The sequence below is a fragment of the Atractosteus spatula genome, unplaced genomic scaffold, assembly GCF_055471065.1.
Source record: "Atractosteus spatula isolate fAtrSpa1 unplaced genomic scaffold, fAtrSpa1.hap1 Scaffold_270, whole genome shotgun sequence".
Lineage (NCBI taxonomy): Eukaryota > Metazoa > Chordata > Actinopteri > Semionotiformes > Lepisosteidae > Atractosteus > Atractosteus spatula.
Window position 1 is genome coordinate 3,121 of NW_028296842.1, and position 19,597 is coordinate 22,717.

The 19,597-nt window shown below is 44.9% G+C and overlaps 1 protein-coding gene and 1 pseudogene across 2 annotated transcripts; one reads left to right on the forward strand and one right to left on the reverse strand.

Moving 5' to 3' along the window:
- Positions 1–552: 552 nt before the first annotated feature.
- On the reverse strand, positions 553–6,432 carry LOC148807618 (uncharacterized; annotated as a pseudogene).
- On the forward strand, positions 5,300–14,070 carry LOC148807619 (GTPase IMAP family member 9-like). Of its 2 annotated transcripts, XM_088909499.1 has the most exons (4): positions 5,300–5,453; positions 7,931–8,052; positions 9,860–10,582; positions 11,547–13,104. In XM_088909499.1, exons 2-4 carry the CDS (start codon positions 8,022–8,024, stop codon positions 11,576–11,578), a joined length of 786 nt encoding a protein of 261 aa, XP_088765625.1. In that variant the 5' UTR covers positions 5,300–5,453; positions 7,931–8,021; the 3' UTR covers positions 11,579–13,104. The 2 variants fall into 2 exon arrangements, with proteins under 2 accessions (XP_088765625.1, XP_088765627.1); XM_088909501.1 differs by lacking the exons at positions 5,300–5,453; positions 7,931–8,052; positions 9,860–10,582 and adding an exon at positions 10,801–11,023 and having other exon boundaries at positions 11,547–14,070.
- The last annotated feature ends 5,527 nt before the right edge of the window (positions 14,071–19,597 follow it).

Sequence of the window (19,597 nt, forward strand, 5' to 3'; positions counted from 1 at the left end):
ATGTGGGGACCAATCCCATACCACACCTCCTGTTCATTCTTTCCTTTCATCAATTCCTCCATCTTGGAATTATAGTTTTCTTTTAGCCAGTTTCAATTCTTCTGGTTTCTTCCTTTGAATCACTTTCCACTTTATTCTACCATTCACTTTGAATGAGTAAAGATTTATTCCATGCTGAACATGATTGGATAAGATTCTACATTAATTTTGTTCAGTATTGTATTCATATAAATGACAGACTACATGACAGTATGATATCAGTAGTTGTGTAGGGTGTTCTCCAGTCTGTACTTCTAATGGCCAGTTTGACCTGTGCAGACAAGTGATCATACAGGAACAGGAAGTGGGCAGGGCTTCAAATGCTAACAGGCTGGGAAGGAAGAAATTGGGCAGCTTTTACCCAGGAATCTAGTCTTCACCTCAGTTTTTATTTACTAGAAATGCTTTGATCATGTATTATTTCAAATAACTAGAGAATATTTAAGGTGAGCAGAACATTCTCTCAGTCATCTTCTGTGACCTTCTTCTCGATGTGCTGCTTGTGGTCCTCAATCACTCTCCTGTATCTCCTGTGTGTCTCTGATGCCACACAGTGAATCTGTCCAGCGCTGTGTTTAGTCTTTCTATTTCTTGTTTGTAGCACTCTACTGCCTCTCTCAGCTCCTCGATCTCCCTCTTGCAGCTCCTGTGCTCCTGTCCTGCTGGAGTGAACTGTGTTGTCGACACACTGACCTGCTGGAGAGTCTCTCTGTGTCTCTCTGCCTCCTCTCTGGCCTTTTCCTCATAGTGCTGCCTGAGTCTCTCCATCTCCCTCCTGTGTGTCTCCCCTCTCTCTCTCCTCTCCCTCTCCTGCTCCTCTCTCAGTTCCTCCATCTCTCTCTGCAGCCTCTCTCTCTCCCCTCTCTCTCTCCTCAGCTCCTCCTCCAGCTCTCTCCTCCTCCCCTCATCCCTCTCCTCCCTCAGCCTCTCCTCCAGCTCTGCTATCTGCTCCTCCAGTGCTCTGATCTTCTCCTCTCGTATCTGGATCTCCTCCTCCATCCTGTGGTGGTGGTTCTGCAGCTCCTTCTGATGCTTCTCTCTCAGTCTCTCCTCCTCCCTCAGTCTCTCCTCCTCCCTCTCCCTCAGGATCTGCAGTTGCCTCTGTCTGATCTGGGACTCGGCCTCCTGGTACGTCTCAGTGCTGTAGTAGCTGCCCTGGTTTCCTGCTACCAGCTCCTCTATCTTCTCCAGCAGCTCTGTGACCTGAGTGCTGCCCCTGTCCTTGTTGTTGAGGGCGTGATACCTGTTCCCACACTTCTCCAGCAGTCACTGGAGCTCCCTGCTGCCTGTGTGCACAGACTCCTCCAGCGTCCTGCTGGTCAGCTCATCAGTGTGGGTGAACAGGACCAGGGTATGTCCCAGGGCCCTCTCTCAGAATATCTCCAGGACTGTCTCCAGTGTCTTCCCCTGTGGATCAGCCTAGCGGGGTCACCAGGAGGAAGGCGTGGGGTCCAGGGGCAGACAGGTTAACACAGAGCCCCACATCCCGTCTCCTGTCCCCCTCAGGCAGTCCAGTGTGGAGCCAGTTTGGAGTGTCCACCACAGTCACCTGTCTCCCAGACACTTGTTCTGTCCTCTTCTGGCTCTCCTGAGTGACCGCGGAGCTGCTGGCTTCAGAGGGAAACTCCTCTGAGCCCAGGATGGTGTTTCCTGCTGCGCTCTTCCCAGCACCAGTCCTGCCCAGCAGCACCAGTCTCAGCTCAGAGGGGCGGGGCTGGAGTCTGGGTTCGACTTCACTCACTGCAACAGGAGGAGAGACAGGAGCATCAGGGAGGTTACGCATGAGAGGAGACCAACCTCTCCACAGACAATTATCCTTCAGGTATTTCACTCTGAAACTGACCACAACCAGAGTCAGAGTCCACTGTGTTTTTATTTCTGAGGATGATAAGAGAGGAACAGGCTTAATGCTTCTCAGCACTTGTCAGTGGAATAAACTCAACCTCATGTTCCTGGTACCATATCCCCACTGCTGGGCTGAGCTGCAGTTATTCTCTTCCTCATTGTCGGTGTCTCTCGGTCAGGAACTGTCCCTTCAACCCTGAAACCTGCAGTCTTGACCACTTTGTTAAAAAAGCAGAATTCAGACTCCAGGCTGTTCAGTAATTCTCCATCTCACCCTGTTTGACACAGATTCTACAACAGGCTGCTGCTGTTCAGTCACAGACTCGCTGATCTATAGACAAGCTGTGATGAGTCTTTTAGACTGATGTACAGAAACAGCTCTTGTTAGGGTTTCTAATGATCTGCTGATGGGCTCTTTCATCCTTTCCTGGACTTCAGAGCTGCCTTTGACACTGTTGGTCAGAGAGGTTGTTGGTGGGACTGAACTGCTCTGTGATGGTTTAAATTTAATCACACTGATAGAAAAGAGGTCAATTACAGCACAGTGGACCGTTTAAGTTTGTAGATATCAGTGTGTTATTAATACAGTACAGGAGTGACCACAGTATGATTTTAATTCCTAATAGGACCCAAGATGTTTGAATCTCTCAGTCTGATGACCAGTAAGATCAGTGACTCAATAATACAGCATCAATCACACTCACTGGCAGGTGGGATGAACTCCACACTGTTCTTCCTCTTCTCAGGCAGTCTGGGCTCCTATGTCTCTTTCTCCAGCTCCTCTTCCTTCAGTGTCTTTCTCATCTTCTCCTTCAGCTCCTCTTCTCTCCTGCTCCACTCCTCCTCCAACCTCTGTCTGAGCTCAACTTCTCTCTCTCTCTCCCTTCTTTCATACTTCTGTCTCAGCTCCTCTGTCTCTCTCTGTCTCTCCTCCTCTCTCTGTCTCAGCTCTTCTGTCTCTCCTCCTCCCTTTGTCTGAGCTCCTCTGTCTCTCTCTGTCTGTCCTCCTCCCTCTGTCTGATGTATTTGTCACGTTCAGTGTGTAGTTGGTCAATGTCAGTAGTGAAGTACAGCCCATAGTTTCCTGCCACCATGTCCTCTATCTTCTCCAGCAGCTCTGTGACCTGAGTGCGGTCACCCCTGTTCTTGTCGTTGAGAACATGATACCTGTTCCCACACTTCTCCGCCAGACACTGGAGATCCTCTCCTCCTCTCTCAATGAGCTGCTCAATGGTTGTGTCTCTCAGTGTGTCCCCCCAGGTGAACAGCACTATTGTGTGTCTCCACACTCTCTCACTGAGAAAATCCAGATGTTTCTTTACTGATCTCCAGTCTATGTTTGAGTCCAGATCAATAACCAGAAGAGTGTGGGGTCCTGGGGGACACAGAGACACAATCTTCACAATCTTCTTTCTTTGAAGCACCCAAGAACAGGAAATGTTGACACTAGCCAGGTGTAAACTTTTTAAATCATTAAATTTAAAATTTAAAATCATAAGGTAAAGTCCATTGGAGTATACAGTGGTGCTAGAAAGTTTAGAATTTTCTGAATATCTGCATAAATGTGACCTAAAATGTGATCAGATCTTCATATTTAATGTTGGATCATTTTGATCAATTAATAAATTAAAAGTATATCCTTTTGTGCGTTATTTGTTTTATTGGGTTCTCTATTTTTAATTTTAGGACTTGGATGAAGATCTGATCACATTTTATAGTAGGTCAAATTTAAGCAGAAATTCAGAAAAGTCTAACGGGTTCACAAACTTTCTAGCACCACTGTAAGAAGGCTGGAGAACCACCTCCTCATAATGTACAGCAATAAAAAAATGAATTTAGAAAAATTCAGACCTGTTGTTTTTCTCTAAGCAGAGAAATCACTCCAAATTTGGTAATAAACTATATACTCAAAATAAATGAAACATTAAGTCTGTCAGTCTGATCAAAAACAGATTACAGTCACTTTCTGAGTCACAAAACACTGTGGAACATATAGCATTCAACCAACACCATCTCTGGGGCAATTTTACTCCTGAAGAGGTTGTGGAGGCAGTTTTATTAAATAACTACCCTGGAGATCACCCAGAGTTCTACAAGTTACCTGTATTCCAAAACATCAAGGCTTAATTCCTGAGACTTGGAATACATCCTCTGTTTGCTTTCGAAAAACAGTTACAGATCCACAGGACTGTGCATTGTACAGACCCATTAGTTTATTAAACTCTGATTATAAGATAACGGCAAAGGCTCTTGCCCTTAGATTAGGAAATATTGCGAGGCATGAGACTGGAACAACTGCAGTTTCTAGTTTTAGGCTAAATAATAATCATATGAATCACAACTACTTTATTTACTCATACCCAGGACTACAAAATTAAAATAAATATTTAATCCTCTCTTTTTCATTCTGCAGTGATGATACTTCTCAAGTCTGAAAAACTGACCTGTATCAGTGAGTGACTAACCAACGAGGCAAGTCTCATCTGTGACTCTTTTTATATTCTGTGTGACTCTCTGCTGCTCTGGTTTCATACAGGAAACAGCCATGTCTGATCACATTCACTGCTGTCTTTAAGATTTGTGCGAACATTCAGGTTCAACACCAACTAATTTTTTGTACCTTCAATACACTTGTTTTGGAAATCCAGCACTATACAGATATAGTACAGTGGAGATATATATACAGTACAGTGCAGATGTAGTACAGTGGAGATATAGATACAGTACAGATATACATATAGTACAGAAAGATACAGGTACAGTAAAGTGGAGATATAGATACAGTACAGTACAGATGTAGTACAGTGGAGATATAGATACAGGTACAGTACAGATATAGATACAGTGGAGATATAGATATAGATACAGTACAGATGTAGTACAGTGGAGATATAGATACAGTACAGATACAGATATACATATAGTACAGAAAGATACTGTTATAGTACAGTGGAGATATAGATACAGTACAGTACAGATGTAGTACAGTGGAGATATAGATACAGTACAGATATACATACAGTATAGTACAGAAAGATACAGGTACAGTACAGATATAGATACAGTGGAGATATAGATATAGATACAGTACAGATGTAGTACAGTGGAGATATAGATACAGTACAGTACAGATATAGTACAATGGAGATATAGATACAGTACAGTGCAGATATAGATACAGTACAGTACAGATACAGTACAGATTTTAGTTTGGTCGGGAGGGGAGTGAGACCACTCCCTGTCCATCACTGCACGGTCACAGTCTGAGAACAGGAAGTAGTTTATAAACCGCAGCAACATCAGCAAAGACACTTATCTGGCAAAACTATGGTGATTTTCTATTACCTGTGGGTCTTTATCACATTCCACCCAGTTCTGAGGATGTACAAAGTGTTGTTGTGCTATAAATGAGATTTTACCTGGTCCAGGATTTTATTTCATGCGGCAGTTTTTAGGGTACTTTTATTTTGAAAGGTGCCGCCAAGTTAGAGTCGCTTCATGTCGCTGCTTCACGCTGCTCTGTCTTTGCTTGGAAATTGTCTGCCGACGACGTGTCCGTGATTATTCTGGTGAGTAGGGATTTCAGAAGTGATCTTTTCGTGAGAGTTTTTACTTTAAACGACCGCTCGAGTTTTCCCGAATCCTTTTCATGCTTTGACAACGATGATCTTCGTGTTCATAGTGCGAGTTGTCACACCGTCAATGCACGGTTGTGAATACTTATGCATTCAATTATTTTCTGCTTTATTTTTAATTAATTTAGTAGAAGTCTGGATTTTTTTTCGCTTTGACATTAAAGAGGACTTTGTGTTGATGGATGGCAAACATTCTCAGTTAAATCTATTATGGTTCCATGCAGCAACTTAATGAAATGTGAAAAAGTCCAAGGAGGGTATAGACTTTCTATAGGCACTATATTACTGAGGGATTCTCTGTGATCTCCTCTCTCTCACTGTGTCTCCTGTCCTACTGTGTGTGTTTGTTACTGAGGGATTCTCTGTGATCTCCTCTCTCTCACTGTGTCTCCTGTCCTACTGTGTGTGTTTGTTACCGAGGGATTCTCTGTGATCTTCTCTCTCTGACTGTGTCTCCTGTCCTGTTGTTTATGTATATTCCTGAGTGATTATGTGTGATCTCCTCTCTCTCACTGTGTCTCCTGGCCAGTTGGGTGTGTTTATAACTGAGAAAGCCACCAGCTGTTAGGATAAGAGCACAAAATGACAGACAAGATGGCAGCTACAGAGGTTCTTATGAAGAGTAAACACACTCATGGTTCTGAGAAACGACAACCTTTCTCAGAAACGACAATGCTGTGAGAGGTGTGGAGACATGCAAAAACACAGGTCTGCAGGTCACAGTACAGCAGAAATAACCCACAGAAACCACAGAGAGACGTGCTGCACAATGTGCTTCGCTTACTCCGGGAATGAAAGTGAAACAGGGGAAGTGTGTGACAACTTTCTTTTCTTAAAATGTTAAGTGTTGCTTACAGATGTTTACCTGGTGTCCTGTGTACACTGAGCAGGAGATGGTCTTGGGCAGTTTCATGTCGAGCTCAATACACACAGTAACACAGAGCTGGGACTGTCCTAAAGGACTGACACACTGCTGGGGTCTCCCCGCTCTTATATAGCTGGACAGCTCCTATTCCATCTACAAATATGCTGATGACACTACCGTCATTGGCCGAATCACTGCTAATGATGAGACAGCCTGCAGGGATGAGGTCAGGAACCTGGTGGAGTGCTGCACTGATAATAACCTCCCTCAATGTCCGCAAAACCAAGGAGCTGGTCATTGATTTCAGAAAGCATGGTGGGGATCACACCCTCTTCACATCAGTGGGGTGGCTGTTAAGATGGTTAGCAGCTTCACGTTCCTGGGTGCCTTCATCGCTAATGACTTAACGTGGTCCCAGCATGTAACTGGAGCTACATGCTACAACAGTGCTTTACTTCCTCAGACAGCTGAAGAAATCTGGTCTATCTTCAGCTGTCCTGACCACATGTTACAGGTGTGCTATTGAGAATGGCTCAGGTGTGGGATTACAGTGTGGTTTGGCAGCAGCTTGTTGTCTGACTAGAAGGAGTTACAGGGGGTGGTCAGGTCAGCCCAGTCCATCACTGGAGTACAGCTCCCCTCTATTTCAGACATTTTTACTACTCGCTAAGGAAGTATCATTAAGGACACCAGTCATCCTGGTTCCTCACTGTTCTCCTCTCTTCCCTCTGGTGAGAGTTATAGGAGCATAAAGGCACGAACGTCTAGACTCAGAGACAGCTTCTTCCCTAAAGGTTTCAGATAACTGAGCTCTACCCCTCCCACTGGCTACACTCACCCACTGTACTGCCAACACTGATGTGTTTTATTCTCTAGTTGTTATTTAACTTGTTGTTACTGCTGTTCTGTGTTTTTGGTGTTTCCTTGATGTCTTGTATTGGAGCATACATGCAAATAAGCATCTCATTGCACTTGTGCAGATGACAAGAAACTGAACTGAGCTTCTCTGTACTGAACCTGTATCTGTACTGAAGATTCACAACTGAAGAAGCTCACAGCTGAAATGTTGTGTCTCTAGTCTTGCCCTTTCAGCTGGAATAAACCTTTACTTTTTCCTGTGCAGCCTGCTGACACAGAATTTTAAACAGGCATAAGGCTGTTTCTCCAGATTTTTTCTACATGTAGGAACTTGAATGCAGAGTGTACGTAATCTTTTACATAGCACTTTTCTGAACACTCCACTCAAAGCTCTTTACAGGTAATGGTTATTTGGATGAAGAGCTGAATTTAGGGATTAATAGTTTGTTTCTACAGCCCAACTCCCAGCCAAACTAAATAACCTTAAAGAGACTCCACCATCCCTGGGGTGTGGACCCCAGTGTCCCGACTGCTGGTCAGTACAGATCAGGACACTGTGTGTGAGAGTAGGGGTGTGGACCCCAGTGTCCAAGGATGTTGGTAAGAGTTGACCTGGGTGTTCTGTTGATTTATTTTGGTCTTACTGATGAACCTGTTCAGTTGATAATTAACTTTATAAACCCACCAGGTGACGCCAGAGCAGTGTCACAGCGAGGACAGGAAACCCACCATCCTACATCAACAGGAAGAGAAGGAGAGAGAGAGAGAGGGAGAGGGAGATGGCGTCTGAGAGCTCAGCGTTCTGCCCTGGTGAGTTTTCTCTTGTTCTGCCTGTCAGAGTGTCGGTAAGGGAGTCACTGAGGGTCTCTTCTCTGTCACAGAGCACAGCAGCAGCTGGAGAAGTGTCTTCCTGTCTGCTGAGAGTGTGTTCTGTCTGTCAGACACACGGGGTCTGAACTAGGAAAGAGACAGGAGCTGGTTTACTTTCACTTTCCCTTGTTGGGGATCAGAGATGGGTACTGTCAACTCAAGCTGTTTGGAATTCACTAAATATTTTAATCAGGTGTTTATTTAAGGTAGAATGATTGGTGTTAAACCTGACTGTGTGCTGATGGTATTGGATTCACACTGTTAGTATTCATGATGCTCAGACACACTCAGATATGATCGTTTCCTGTTTGTTGCTCAGGGGTCGTGTTTATTGTACAGCTGATAATACCAGAGAGGAATCAGTACAGATGAACAACAGAGGAATTTATTTGGCCCATAATTAGTAGTGATTCCAGGTTCTCGTGCAGCTGTTTCTCCTGTCCTGACTGGGCAGCTTGTTCCCCCCTCCCGCCCCTCTCTGTGTACAGTAGAGCCTCCTGTCCTGACTGGAGGAGCTCACCCAGCTGTGTCTGGAGAGAAGCCGGGGTATTGTCTTCAACAATATGGCTGGGCAGCATGTTCCCTCCTCCCACCCCTCTCTGTGTAGTATGTCAGTGTGGGACACCCCCATCAGACTAAAGAGACTCAGTTCCTCCAGCCTGTCAGTGTGGGGCACTCCTTTCAGACTAAAGAGACTCAGTTTCTTTGGCCTGTCACTGTAGTAATAATAATAATAATAATAATTGCTTACACTTATATAGCACTTTTCTGGACACTCTACTCAAAGTGCTTTACAGGTAATGTGGACTCTCCTCCACCACCACCAATGTGCAGCATCCACCTGCCCAGGCTAAACTAGACTACACTAAAACTACATTTTAGTGTAGTTAAAACCCTACAGCCCAGAATGTTCCTCTCCTCCAGTCTAATTTCAAAGCAGTGATATCTTTTGGATAAAGTGGTGATTTTAATTTTACAATTAAAGGTCTGTGTTTTATAGTTTAAATATGCCCGACTGTCTTTTAACTGTATAAACTAACTCCTGTCTAATTCTCTTCAGGGGAGGTCAGAGGAGATCTGAGCAGAGATTTGAAGATCTAAGGGGATCAGACTGGGCTCTAGGGGAGTGTTTCACACTCAGCAGTGAAATTAGAGTTCAGTGGGAAACATTTAGGACAGAATAGAAAACACTTCTTTACTGAAAGAGTGGTGGGTGTCTAAACAAGACGTCCCTGCCAAGTGCTTAAGACTGAACCTTTCAGACATTTTAGATTCACAGCTACCAAACGAGCAGGATGGTCAGATGATTTTGTGATTTTTCCTAAACCCTGGGCACCTTTCAGACATGGCTGGTGAGATTGTAGATTCACTCAGGTATGGAGCTCTTGATCTTCCAGAAAGCAGCCTGGGCTGAAGGAGCTGCTCTCTAGTTTCATCACTGCCTGCTGGTGTGAAAGTCTTGACTACAGGGTTCAGATTTGCTCTGTGTCTTAACAGCCTGACTCTGCAAACTCCTACTGCTACTGAACACAGTGTGTTATTGGGAGTGCTGTGAATGGAAAAAGAGGCCTTTTCAAATCAATGTTGATAACTGCTATTTCAAACCAAACTCATTATATTTAATCGTGCAAATTAATACAATTTAACTAAAAATTGAGTTTGTACTAGAGAGAAGAGATTCAAACTGCCATCAGTGATAAGAAGCTGGTAAGTGAGATAAATAATCTGTGATCTTTCTCTCTGACAGGGAATGGACAGGCTGATTCCCATGAGGCACCACAGCGTCTCTCAGAGATCAGGATCATCCTGCTGGGGAAGAGAGGGTCTGGGAAGAGCTCAGCAGGAAATACCATCCTGGGCAGAGAGGAGTTTGACGCTGAGGGAGGAACTGAGGAGTGTGTGAAGAGACAGTGTGAAGTAGCTGGGAGGAAGATCACTGTGGTCGACACTCCAGACTGGGATGTGTGGCTGATGAGGAATGATCCACAGGAAATTGTGAAAATTGTGTCTCTGTGTACCCCAGGACCCCACACTTTCCTCCTGGTGATTAATCTGGACTCAAACACAGACTGGAGATCAGTGGAGGAACATCTGGAGCTTCTCAGTGAGAGAGTCCGGAGACACACAATAGTGCTGTTCACCTGGGGGGACACACTGAGAGACACAACCATTGAGCAGCTCATTAAAAGAGGAGGAAAGGGGCTCCAGTGGCTGGTGGAGAAGTGTGGGAACAGGTATCATGTTCTCAACAACAAGAACAGGGGTGACCGCACTCAGGTCACAGAGCTGCTAGAGAAGATAGAGGAGCTGGTGGCAGGAAACTATGGGCTGTACTTCACTACTGACATTGACCAACTACACACTGAACGTGACAAATACATCAGACAGAGGGAGGAGGACAGACAGAGAGAGACAGAGGAGCCCAGACTGCCTGTCAAGAGGAGGAACAGTATAAACGAGCCTCCCAGCAGTGAGTGAGATTGATGCTGTATTACTGAGTCACTGATATTACTGGTCATCAAACGCAGAGATTCAACTATCTTGTGTCCTTTTAGGAATTAAAATAATACTGTGCTCCACTCTGTACGCTATTACTAACACAGTGGCACACTGATATGTACCAGCTTAAATTAGTTCAGTCTCTGTAAATGAAAAGGTTTATATCAGTTGATCTAAACACACAATAACCTCTGTAATCTGTTCCTCAAGACTGTGTGACCAGCAGTGTCAAAGGCAGCTCTGAAGTCCAGCAGGACAGGAATGGATGAAAGAGCCCATCAGCAGATCATTAGAACCCCAAACAAGAGCTGTTTCTGTACATCAGTCTGAAAGACTCGTCACAGCTTGTCTGCAGATCAGTGAGTCTGTGACTGAACAGCAGCAGCCTGTTGTAGAATCTGTGTCAAACAGGGTGAGATGGTGAATTACTGAATTTGCCTTTTTTTTAAAATGAGTGATTAATCACAAAATATAGTCTGACGCTCAATTTTTCAGGGTGAACTCAGAAGGATTATTGTTAGTATTGTACTATGTACAGATTATCTTTATATCTCTATATATCCTTCTTCAAACAGTACAGAATCATGTGATATATCTGTTGTTTGAAGGCATATGACTGAATACACAGGGAGTGAAGCTGCTGTTTTCTGTTGTGTGACGTGTAAATGATTCTTCTCCTGTGTTTTGATCTGGAGCTTAAGAGTCTGACACTCTTTAGTGGGGAATTTAAGGCAGAATTCAAATTAAAGGCTATTCAGTCTTGAATAAACTGTTCAGCTGTGATGTTGAAACTGAGATCCTTCAAGAAACAGCTGGATGACAGGATCAGATCAACGAGTTACAGATCAATCAACCCAGATAGTTGCTTTCCTGTCATATGTCATTCCTTCTCGATGGTCTTGTGGTCTAAACATCTGTCTCTCCTCCTATTGCAGTGAGTGAAGGAGACCCTGCAGTCATCCTCTGAAGCCAGCAGCTCCGCGGTCACTCAGTAGAGCCAAAAGAGGACAGGACAAGTGTCCGGGAGACGGGTGACTGTGGTGGACACTCCAGACTGGACTACAGAACAGGAGCAAATTGTTGATACTGATGAGCAAAGTGAAACAGTAGAGAGATACAGGGAGACTGAGGAGCTGAGAAAGACAGCAGAGAAATTTAGAGAGAGCGTAGAGCCAAGGGACAGTAGAGCGATAAAGGAGGGGACTGAGGAGCTGAGAGAGACAGAGGAGACACACAGGAGAGAGATGCGAGTAATAGAGATACAGAGAGATGTCAGGGAGATACAGAGAAAAACTGCAGCAGGTCAGTCACTGATTCAGACAGTCTGTCTCAGCAGGAGAGGGAAATTAATTTCTCCTTATAAGCCCTGTTTAAATGAATTTAAAGATGATTTCATTTCTAACCAGTTTAATATCTCTTAAACGCTCAGACATTTGTTTAATTATGTGAGTTAAGTGTGTAAAATCATGACCTATTATATCTGTTATGACTAAAAATGATAAAAACATGTTTTTAATTATACTAAAATGTGAATGTAAGAGGGCTTTTTTTCAGATAAGTTGGAGAGTAAATCTCAGAGAAACTGTAAATTCCAACTTCAAAACAATTTCTCTCACAGACTGTTTACAAAGGTCTGGTTAGGTATGGTTTGACTGTAGCTTCCAAATCCCTTTGAAATAACCTAATTTTCTATCATTAAAAGCAAAATTGGTTTACTACTTACTAAATAACAGGGACCAAACACACAAAATTAGGAGCTCATTCAAGTCATGAGACTGTTAATCCAAGGATTATTATATATTAATATATAATACAACATAATACAATACAATATATATACACAAAATAAAATAATATTAATGTGTTTCTTGTATCTCCCCTGTGGTGTATTTTGTGCATTTTTTTTCTGAAGCAATATCTCCCCCAGTATGTACTAGTGAAAAGACATTGTGTTTTATATATCAGGAGTACTACTATTCTGTAATAGTTCTTTCAGTAAACTGGTGGACCACCAATTCTATGATAAGTTATTAATTTAAGGATAGTACAGGGAAACCTAAGCAAAGGGTCCAAGTGAAGTACAGAGTCATGCTGATAACATCAGGTCCTAAATAAAAATACAGTATTTTAAATATATCTCAATGAATGTTTAAGAGCTTCACTCCAACAGCATAAAACACATTTAAAAAACTTAGCTTGTAAAAATCAAAGGTTAAAGATGTACACAATCTTTAGAAAATGTGTCTTTATAAACACATGTATAGTTCTTAAGGGATTAACTTTTTATGTTAATAAAGTTCAGTGAACTTTTAAAACATTTTTGTAATCTTATTGCATGACAACAAATACCGCTCTAATAGAGCACCAGTAAAAAATTGCAAAAACTTGTTTTTTCACGTAGCTGTGCAGCCATCCAAACGATCCGTATTTGTTACCTTGTTTAATTGAAATGTAGATTTCTTCAATAAAATTATCTTCCTCTTCATTAAAAAATCTTTGCTTGTTAATCAGTTGTGCTTCATATTCCGATGTCTTCCTGTTTAGCTCTGACTGGTACTTCATTGGACTAGTTTTGGGGCTAAAGGAGCAAAAGCTCACTGATGAGGAAGTGGAGAAGACGGAGGGGAAGGACATCCTCTCAATCTTCGATTGAATGCGAGAGGCTGGAGACGGTAGCTGCTGCATCAGATCCAAGCCGGGCTGGTGAAGCTGAGCGAAATGAAGAAGATCAAGGCATGTCTGAGATCCCCGCACGACAACATGGAGCAGAACAAAAACTTTGAGACGGAGATGGAGGAGCTGGTCCCAGAAAGGAGGAGGTGGACCACGCTTCAATTAACTGCATCGCCTGTCGGGTTTCGTGCCATGCGGGATGTTTCCTTCCCCCTGCAGACGAGATGAAAGACTGCACTGTCATGGATGACACAGGGCACTGTGTGATCTGCCCGGGTCGCTGCCACCACTCTGACCATCCGAGATGACGATGTGGGAATATGAAGTTGTGAAAGTCAAGAAGACGGTCAAAGAACTCAAGGACAACTTTGTTAAGGCTTCCAGCAAATTGATGTCAACGACGGAGATGCTCGAGAACATCGAAGTTGACTTTGAGGTGATCAAAGACTGGATCATGCAGCTGATCAGGCTGTCCTCCAACTGCCTGGCGCGGCTGGAGGAGATCGCCCTGAAGCCCAACGCTCTGTCCACGGCCGCCTACATCGAGCTGCTCATCCGCAACGAGGAAGAGGAGGCCCGCATCGCCGAGCTGCGCAAGATGAAACAGCACGCCGAGATCCTCCCCAAGATCGCCAACAACGAGAAACTGCTGCCGGAGGAGTGCAGGATCGTGAGGGAGAAAAACCAGAGGCTGAGCAAAATCTCTACAGGAATAAAAAACCTGGAGTGCAGGAAACTGAACTGAACACGATTTAATCCTTTCTCATTTACTCAATTTACTCACTGTCTTCTCCCAGATGGGAAATGTGCTTTAGGCAGGTTAAAGACACAACACAAGACAGGATACGATGAACACAAACCCATCAACACATAAGCAATAATCAATGAAAGTTCAGGAGGGGTGAAGGCAGCTGAATTCCTTAAACTCAGCTGCCACAACTTGCATTAATTCTGACTTAAGAGCTCAGCCTCCATATATACCACTCGTCGCCCTCTTCCTCTGCCTTGCTCAATTTTCACTAACCTCCTTCACTCCCATTGCACCTCCCCCCTTGGTCGCATGGGGCCCAACTGATGGGAGGTTGGCCCTCAGCCAGCCGGGTTAAGCCAAGTCTTCACAACTCTACTTTCTCCTGATCTTCCATTGCTGTCGTTCCCCATCAACTAGACCAAATCGACACCCTGGGGGAAGAAGCTTGGATTGACAGGGCGAGGGGTGGTCATGGCACTCACACCTCTGTTAGCTCATTGATTGAGATATTGATCAGTGTTGATCATGAGCTCAGACTGTCACACCTCTGTTAGCTCATTGATTGAGATATCGATCAGTGTTGATCAGGCAGTCAATAATTATGTTGGCTCTCTGCAAGGCTTATTGTGCATAAACTACCAGTTGTAACTGTTCTGCACCAATAATTTAACTGGTTACTTTCCCTTTCTGGACTGGTATGTCTATTGGGTTAAAAGAAATGTATTTACAAGCCTGCTTGTTTACAGTGTCATAGAGCCACAACATGTCACTGGACGTTTTGGTTTTGTTGTCTCGTTCTGTAATTACAGAAATGTAATTATTATGTGATGAAAATTGGAGGTTATACATGTAACTGTGTCCTGGGTAATTTAGTTTAGAATATATATATATTTTTAGATTTTAGTTTTTTTTTTAAAGTACAGCAGACATCTGACTCATAAAAAACTCTTTCCAATGTGATTTTCACCATTTGTCCCCCAGGAGGAGCTCCAGTCCCACTTTGATATTTTAATTTGTACTCTTCTGTATGCATGTGTGCTGCTCCTAAGCAGAGTTAAATATACTCACGAGTACACTGTTGTGCAGAGCTGTGTTTTTTTACAGGTTTGAACATTTCCTTTGCACATTAAACTACAGCACATGAAATCTACTTCAGATCTTTAAATATTTCACTTGGTAGAACTGGATCTCTTTGGCCGAGGACAAAGGAGATTTGATCCAAGGGTATGAAATCCTAAGGAAGTTTTATATTTCTGTCTGTACTTCAGGATATATAGACCCACCTAGTGTACCTTATCACAATCAGCAAAGTACAAAGAATAAGGAGATCACAATTGTAAACTACATAATAGGACATTTAGGGTGGAGAAATTAAAACTCTCCTTCACACAAAAGAGTGTTGCTCCTTCACACAAGGAGCAGCTTGTTCCACACTCCCACTCTTCTTTGTGTAGAGACATGCCTCCTGTTCTCAGGTACAAATACATGTAACTGTTGCTTCACTTCAAAATGAACATGTTTCACGGGATTAACGAACACCCTTCACAGAGAAGCAAGTGCCTTCAGATTTTGCATCACTGGACACCAGTGAGTTCATTGGCTTATCTTGGCTCATTAAATTAATTATTTATCAATCCATTATTAAATCATTAATTAATTCATTAACAAAGTAAACAGGAGAATGAGGTACCGAGCTGCTGAGCCACACAGAGCCTTATAGCTGACCATGAGGATTTTGAAAGCTGACTGGAAACCAGTGCAGGGACTCCAGGACAGGAGTAATGTCATCACCTGCACAAGACCTGGTCATGATTCTGGCTGCTAAATTCTGCACAGTTAACACAGAAAATACTACTACAACTACTTCTACTACTACTAATAATAATAATAATTGCTTACACCTATATATAGCGCTTTTCTGGACACTCCGCTCAAAGTGCATACAGGTAATGGAGAATCCCACCACTAACACCAATGATTAGCACCAACCTGGATGATGCAACAGCAGCCAGAGTTGTGCCAGTACTCTCTACACAGCAGCTCTCAGTGGAGAGGAGCACAGACTGATGAAGCCAGTTCAGGAGGAAACAGGAGAATGACTGTGAAAATCTCTCTGGCCAGCACTGGAGTATCCTGAGCCTGGGGCCTACAAAAACTTTAGTCCCAGGACAACATTTTTTTTTTATTTGTATGATAAAAACTGCAAAAAAGAATATATAAATATAGCAAGGAATGTGGCACTGTGGCACAATTTGGTAGCTTTGCCGCCTCACAACAGGTTTAATTCCTGTCTGTGTGGAGTCTGCATGTTCTCCCCATGTTTACATGGGTTTCATAGACATGCAGATGGGTTAATGGACTTATGGGAAAACTGTCCCTGGTGTGAGAGTATCTGTGTCGGCGTGTCTCTGTGTGCGACTGAGTCTGTCTGTCCTGTGTCCCTTTGCTTGCCCGGATATTTTGTTTCTTTTCAAAAGTGAAAGAAATTAAAATAATCAGTCAAACCCTGCAGATAATCTGCAGTAGATTAGCAGTTGTTAGTTGTCATTACCAGTTCTCTCCAGTGAACACAGGCTTCTAATCGGGTCTAATATAGAATCTACCACTCCAGTACTGGAGTCGAATGTTGCCAGAAAAAAAAAGCATAAAATTGCAAATTTTTCATTACTTCTCACCAGAAATGTAACCTGTTCAGACAGAAATTACGGCACTTCTACACCTACGGCCGCACAGTCAGCTCGGAATCCTACAGACACAAACTTCCGCCCCTTCACTCGCTCACCAGTTCAACAACAGAGGATAGATTTCCTCTTAAAAATCAGCACATTAATGGCGTCCTTATCGCTTAAATTAACACCCGAGGACACTTTGTACACGTCACAGTGATTGATTCTTACATTCACATTGAAAACTCCAAACAGTTCACAGTGCAGTGAGGATACAATGTTCCTGAGACGACATTATTTAAATTAAAAAAAAAGAATTAAAAGCTACACACTGGACCGAGGAAATATATCGGAACTGACTGCTTTAATCCCGACAAACCCTCATCAGGGTTTTCTCTTAGGACTGAAGAAATACAGCCAACATAACAATAATAAAAATGAAAGCAATACAGTTAAAATCGGACTGCACAACTAAATCTGAGAGGAAAGCCCAGTAAAAACTGGTAAAAAAAAGATCTGGAATAAGAGTTCACTGTTTAGAAAGAGAAATAGAAAAAGGCCGCCGCGAGCCCTCCTCAAGCCTCCTCAGTCAGTGGCAGCGCAGCGCTGCTCTCTGATTGGCTGGGGGCTGAGAAAGACGCAATTTTCCGGTTTTCCCTGTCAATGTGTGTGAGAGTAGGGGTGTGGACCCCAGTGTCCCGACTGCTGGTCAGTACAGATCAGGACACTGTGTGAGAGTAGGGGTGAGGACCCCAGTGTCCAGACTGCTGGTCAGTACAGATCAGGACACTGTGTGTGAGAGTAGGGGTGTGACCCCAGTGTCCCGACTGCTGGTCAGTACAGATCAGGACACTGTGTGTGAGAGTAGGGGTGTGGACCCCAGTGTCCCGACTGCTGGTCAGTACAGATCAGGACACTGTGTGTGAGAGTAGGGGTGTGGACCCCAGTGTCCCGACTGCTGGTCAGTACAGATCAGGACACTGTGTGTGAGAGTAGGGGTGTGGACCCCAGTGTCCCGACTGCTGGTCAGTACAGATCAGGACTCTGTGTGTGAGAGTAGGTGTGTGGACCCCAGTGTCCCGACTGCTGGTCAGTACAGATCAGGACACTGTGTGTGAGAGTAGGGGTGTGGACCCCAGTGTCCCGACTGCTGGTCCGTACAGATCAGGACACTGTGTGTGAGAGTAGGGGTGTGGACCCCAGTGTCCCGACTGCTGGTCAGTACAGATCAGGACACTGTGTGTGAGAGTAGGGGTGTGGACCCCAGTGTCCCGACTGCTGGTCAGTACAGATCAGGACACTGTGTGTGAGAGTAGGGGTGTGGACCCCAGTGACCCGACTGCTGGTCAGTACAGATCAGGACACTGTGTGAGAGTAGGGGTGTGGACCCCAGTGTCCCGACTGCTGGTCAGTACAGATCAGGACACAGTGTGAGAGTAGGGGTGTGGACCCCAGTGTCCCGACTGCTGGTCAGTACAGATCAGGACACTGTGTGTGAGAGTAGGGGTGTGACCCCAGTGTCCCGACTGCTGGTCAGTACAGATCCCAGGACACTGTGTGTAAGAGTAGGGGTGTGGACCCCAGTGTCCTGACTGCTGGTCAGTACAGATCCCAGGACATTGTGTGTGAGAGTAGGGGTGTGGACCCCAGTGTCCTGACTTCTGGTCAGTACAGATCCCAGGACACTGTGTGTGAGAGTAGGGGTGTGGACCCCAGTGTCCCGACTGCTGGTCAGTACAGATCCAGGACACTGTGTGTGAGAGTAGGGGTGTGGACCCCAGTGTCCCGACTGCTGGTCAGTACAGATCCAGGACACTGTGTGTGAGAGTAGGGGTGTGGACCCCAGTGTCCCAACTGCTGGTCAGTACAGATCCAGGACACTGTGTGTGAGAGTAGGGGTGTGGACCCCAGTGTCCCGACTGCTGGTCAGTACAGATCAGGACACTGTGTGTGAGAGTAGGGGTGTGGACCCCAGTGACCCGACTGCTGGTCAGTACAGATCAGGACACTGTGTGAGAGTAGGGGTGTGGACCCCAGTGTCCCGACTGCTGGTCAGTACAGATCAGGACACTGTGTGTGAGAGTAGGGGTGTGACCCCAGTGTCCCGACTGCTGGTCAGTACAGATCCCAGGACACTGTGTGTAAGAGTAGGGGTGTGGACCCCAGTGTCCTGACTGCTGGTCAGTACAGATCCCAGGACATTGTGTGTGAGAGTAGGGGTGTGGACCCCAGTGTCCTGACTTCTGGTCAGTACAGATCCCAGGACACTGTGTGTGAGAGTAGGGGTGTGGACCCCAGTGTCCCGACTGCTGGTCAGTACAGATCCAGGACACTGTGTGTGAGAGTAGGGGTGTGGACCCCAGTGTCCCGACTGCTGGTCAGTACAGATCCAGGACACTGTGTGTGAGAGTAGGGGTGTGGACCCCAGTGTCCCGACTGCTGGTCAGTACAGATCCAGGACACTGTGTGTGAGAGTAGGGGTGTGGACCCCAGTGTCCCGACTGCTGGTCAGTACAGATCCAGGACACTGTGTGTGAGAGTAGGGGTGTGGACCCCAGTGTCCCGACTGCTGGTCAGTACAGATCCCAGGACACTGTGTGTGAGAGTAGGGGTGTGGACCCCAGTGTCCCGACTGCTGGTCAGTACATATCAGGACACTGTGTGTGAGAGTAGGGGTGTGGACCCCAGTGTCCCGACTGCTGGTCAGTACAGATCCCAGGACACTGTGTGTGAGAGTAGGGGTGTGGACCCCAGTGTCCCGACTTCTGGTCAGTACAGATCCCAGGACACTGTGTGTGAGAGTAGGGGTGTGGACCCCAGTGTCCTGACTGCTGGTCAGTACAGATCCAGGACACTGTGTGTGAGAGTAGGGGTGTGGACCCCAGTGTCCCAACTG

Excerpts from the sequence above, each read along its gene's own strand:
- LOC148807619 (XM_088909499.1), top strand. The coding sequence starts at position 8,022 with ATGGCGTCTGAGAGCTCAGCGTTCTGCCCTG. Across the intron at positions 8,053-9,859 it reads GAGCTCAGCGTTCTGCCCTG|GGAATGGACAGGCTGATTCC; the intron begins GTGAGTTTTCTC and ends TCTCTCTGACAG. Across the intron at positions 10,583-11,546 it reads TATAAACGAGCCTCCCAGCA|TGAGTGAAGGAGACCCTGCA; the intron begins GTGAGTGAGATT and ends CTCCTATTGCAG.